Genomic DNA, 4095 nt, shown 5'->3' with positions numbered 1-4095 from the left:
TACAATCACCAATATGTGAGACAACTGCCAACTTGTTCCGAGATTCTAAACAATTTCCGCTCAACTCTCTTTGCTCTCAGATTGTATTCAATTTATATTTCGTTCTTATCATTTGGGAATAAGCGCATTTCGATTTCGCAACATTTATTTCTTTGGTATAAGTAAGTACGTGTATAACAGTGAACTCTGCGTATCGCACGTTTTTTCTTTGCCGAGTAGCGAACGCGCGATGCGTTCCAATAAAAACTAATACATGTTAAGCTTACAGAGCGCAAATAGTCGACACAGTTAATCTTATCTAACCGACAGGTGATAACCCAACCGCTGCGTTTTCCTAAACTTTACCTACCTATAACATATTCTTTTATTTTGCTAATAAATTACCGATAAAATATACCGATAAAACTTTCGATTGTTCTGTGTGGCCCCGGTAGGTGTCTAAATATCGAAACGCAATTCAGTCAACGGAGCGCGATGGTCATAGCATGTAGTAATCGTAGGCACGTTAATGTACAAAGTGGTAGCAATGTCGGACGCCGAGTCGGAATCGGAATATACGGATCATTCCCATAGGCCTATATTGGGAAAGGCACAATTATCCACCAAGCGTAGGTTCAGAGTGCGTAAACGTAAAAGTAGAAAGAAGAAATTTCCGGGCACACATCGACGTAGAAAGTATATATGCCTTGCCATTGCAGCTTTGGTAACCATTTTCTTATTAGCAGCGTTTATATCGATCAGTGACAATAACAACAGTAACAATAATGGAACAAGTGCATATGAGGAAGCAGCAGTAAGCACTCCTTCTTCTAGGAGTAGGACAAAATCGATAGCAGTTTTAAATAGGCAGAGAAACGATGTGCCTTTGTTCGGCGGCTATTGTTCCGTTACATTAAGTAACAATACTCAATTGAAAGACTCTAGAAGTTTTGATGCTGTTGTTATAAATTCAACTCTTGATAATATATTAAGTGGTCGTGATCTCATCAACGTGAACGCAGACCATTCACTTATCATTTTCTGTACAGACAAACCGTTACAATTTAGTAATAGCAGTAATATATCGTTGGCGAATTCCCACTTGCGTATTTACGATAAAATATTTTCATATTCCTTGAAGTCCGACTTCGTTTATCAACCATACAAAATAGTGAGACGAAATGATTCGAGAATTATGTCACCCACATTGCAACCGCATTGGGATGTGCCGCAAGCGACCTTCGAGTCACATATTTCAAGAAATTTATTTTATGAAAGTGTGATAGATTCATCCCCATTGGCGTTGGCCATACTGAATCGACCCTGTCAAGTAGCACGTAAGGAATTGATCGAGCGTATAACTCAAAATATGGACGTGCACACTTATGGCGAATGTGGTGAATATAGGTTGGTATAAAGGAATGATATCATTGAATGCACATGTATATTATATCTGGTGTAGATTTTAGTAGTTTTCTTTTTTTGCAAAAGAAATGATTTGTGTGAACTATGGTCTCAAATGATTACAAATTTCGCATATATCTTAACAAGAATACTAAGACTAATTTTTGAAAAATCTTCTATTGGTGTTCTGAATGCTTATCAGCTGATATCCTAAGGAATTAAGGTTTCAACCGTATAAAAAGAAAAAATAGTTAAAATAGCTCATGCATATTTCCAGACAATGGAGTAGAGATGGTACTTTGAATATCGCCAAGGATTTCATCACACCACGAACAGGGTAGATTAAGTTTGCCACGCAGTTTGTAACACCCAGAAGGAAATGTCGGAGACCCTATAAAATGTATATATATAAATGATCTAAAGGATAAGCTAAGTCGATTTAGGCATGTCCGTCTGACCGTCTATATATATACCATCCAGTCGCTCTGCTTTGGAGTTATCGATTTTAAAATTTACAACTGCTTTTTTCTCATCAAGAAGCTGCTCATTTGTCGAAACGGAACTGAGATCAGACCACTATAGCAAATAGCTGCCACACAAACTGAACAATCGGAATCAAGTTCTTCTAAGGAACTTTTTGTATTTGTGAATGGTGTTATAGACTCGGTGCAACCGAATTTAACATTTTTTCTTGCCTAAATTTAATTTTTTAATGCTGTCTTTTTTTTACACAGCTGTGGCGAAGGCTCCTGCAAATTCGTACCACATAGTCGAGGGAATAAAACGTATAAGTTTTTCTTGGCCTTCGAAGAAGAACTGTGCGAGGATTACGTTAGCGAGAGCTTTTTCAAAGCTTTGAACGGCAGCATGTTGCCGGTAGTCTTCGGTGGTGCTAATTACACACGTTTCGCGCCCCCCAACTCGTACATAAACGCTCGCGATTATGCGAGTATACGCGAACTAACCGAATACTTGCTCTATTTGGACCAGAACCCCGAGGAATACATAAAATATTTCACATGGTATGAAAGGTATTACGTCCGAGGGTATTCTTATGACTTGCAGGATATCTGCGAATATTTGAAAAAAGCTGATAAGGTCAAACTAAAGGTTGACGCTTTGAAGGCAACAAATACAACAATTGCAAGTTGGTTAAATGAAAATATGTGTCAACCATATGAATTGCCCGAAACGTGGACTTCTTAAGACTTTGATTCAAGTCATGAGGGGGTCGAAATATATGTTTATACATATATATGTAGTTATGTTAAGTTATAGTAAATTACATGTGTAAATAACATTAATTCGTAGCACTGAGCAATTGGATGGACTTTTTACGCCTTTTCGCCAGTATTAGTCGAGATAAGATTGTGCGGCCGATATAGCAGTATAATATATACATATGTATAATATAAACGTGTTTGTGTTGTATGATAAATATGGCTCAGATTTTTTTTTATTTATCCACACTATTTATTGAAGTTATGTAGATAATATTTTAAACAATTTTTTTTTACAAATTGTGTCTCTAGAATTAAATTAATGGCGCAGAATGTCATAAATTTTCTTACTGATAAATATAAACACATTTGGGTGCAGTTATAAATATTTTTGTTCCCAATTTATTCGACTGTATCGCACCTAAGACACTGAATTAGAGTTTGACTGCTGTAGGTCTACGTTGTACCTGGCAGAATTGAGAACAAAAAATATTACTAAATATTTCAAATTCATGCATTTTCAAATAAAACATTAATTTTTAATATCAATCGACTATTTTTTTCTTTTTAGTCTGTTCCTAGCATTCATGTTCTACGAAATCTCGTTCATATTTATTAGAAATGGCGCTTGTCCCATGGGCAACATTCCACTCGTTGGCAGAACTACATGTGTACTTACTAAATCATTTCAATATTTACAAATGTGTCGAGGATGTTGTTATTTTATGCTTCGTGCCACAGGCGTCCTTTAATCCTTCGAAGCACCTATTTACTCTTAATGTATGCATAAACATAAGCACAAACACACGTGGCTACCGATGAGTGGCGATATTATGCTTGCAGTAGCCGGAGAAGCGTCTGCGCTTGCCAATGACAACAAAAGAGCCGCCTACAAAGGACAATAAATCGTTTGACCGTCGGAGCGAACACGGTGACACGGGGACACGGTGTTCTCGTGTCAACAACAAAACAGAAGTCATTTGTGTCGCCACGAGTCGCGTCGTGGAGACCAAGAAAGCAAACGAATACCAAACTCTTACTAGGAATATGTATATACAGTGATAAACATGAAAGTGTAACCAAGAAATTTCAACTATCTTTAAATTCAAATCAAAACGATATACATAAATATTTATACTCAAAAATAGGCTTAGTTATTATAAAAGGTAGCTCTCTGACTTAGGCGATCGCGTAGTATTAAGTTATTATTCGTTTTAACATTTTTTTAAACAGTTATGCATGTGTACTGTATGTCAAGTCACTGTTTTATGGCCATCACTGTATTTATATTTATTCTACTTCAACTCTATATTGTCATGCTTGCTCTTCGGCAGCTGAGCCATCCAGTGCTGTGTCGCTGATTAGCGATCCCTCTAATCGCGCTGATGCTGTGACTATCCCTAAGACGCCGTTGATCCATGCTCGCAACGCCGTGCGCTTCCTTTCGTCTCGCCACTGTTTCTCTAGCATGAATAATTCTTGCCTACATCAA

The 4095-nt window shown here is 37.2% G+C and overlaps 1 protein-coding gene across 1 annotated transcript; it reads left to right on the top strand.

The window, feature by feature from the left end:
* Nucleotides 1-446: 446 nt before the first annotated feature.
* On the top strand, nucleotides 447-3152 carry LOC106618538 (uncharacterized). Its single transcript, XM_014236327.3, has 2 exons — nucleotides 447-1386; nucleotides 2118-3152. Exons 1-2 carry the CDS (start codon nucleotides 509-511, stop codon nucleotides 2587-2589), a joined length of 1350 nt encoding a protein of 449 aa, XP_014091802.3. The 5' UTR covers nucleotides 447-508; the 3' UTR covers nucleotides 2590-3152.
* Nucleotides 3153-4095: the final 943 nt, after the last annotated feature.

This window comes from Bactrocera oleae, chromosome 6, assembly GCF_042242935.1.
Source record: "Bactrocera oleae isolate idBacOlea1 chromosome 6, idBacOlea1, whole genome shotgun sequence".
Taxonomy (NCBI): Eukaryota; Metazoa; Arthropoda; class Insecta; order Diptera; family Tephritidae; genus Bactrocera; species Bactrocera oleae.
The sequence above is the reverse complement of the archived record's forward strand: the minus strand, read 5'-3'. Positions and strand labels throughout refer to the sequence as shown.

What these genes read in the sequence shown, in the direction of transcription:
- LOC106618538 (XM_014236327.3), top strand. Translation starts at nt 509, where the DNA reads ATGTACAAAGTGGTAGCAATGTCGGACGCCGAGTCGGAATCGGAATAT. An exon ending in GGCGAATGTGGTGAATATAG is followed by an intron (nt 1,387 to 2,117) that starts GTTGGTATAAAG and finishes TTTTTTACACAG; the next exon opens with CTGTGGCGAAGGCTCCTGCA.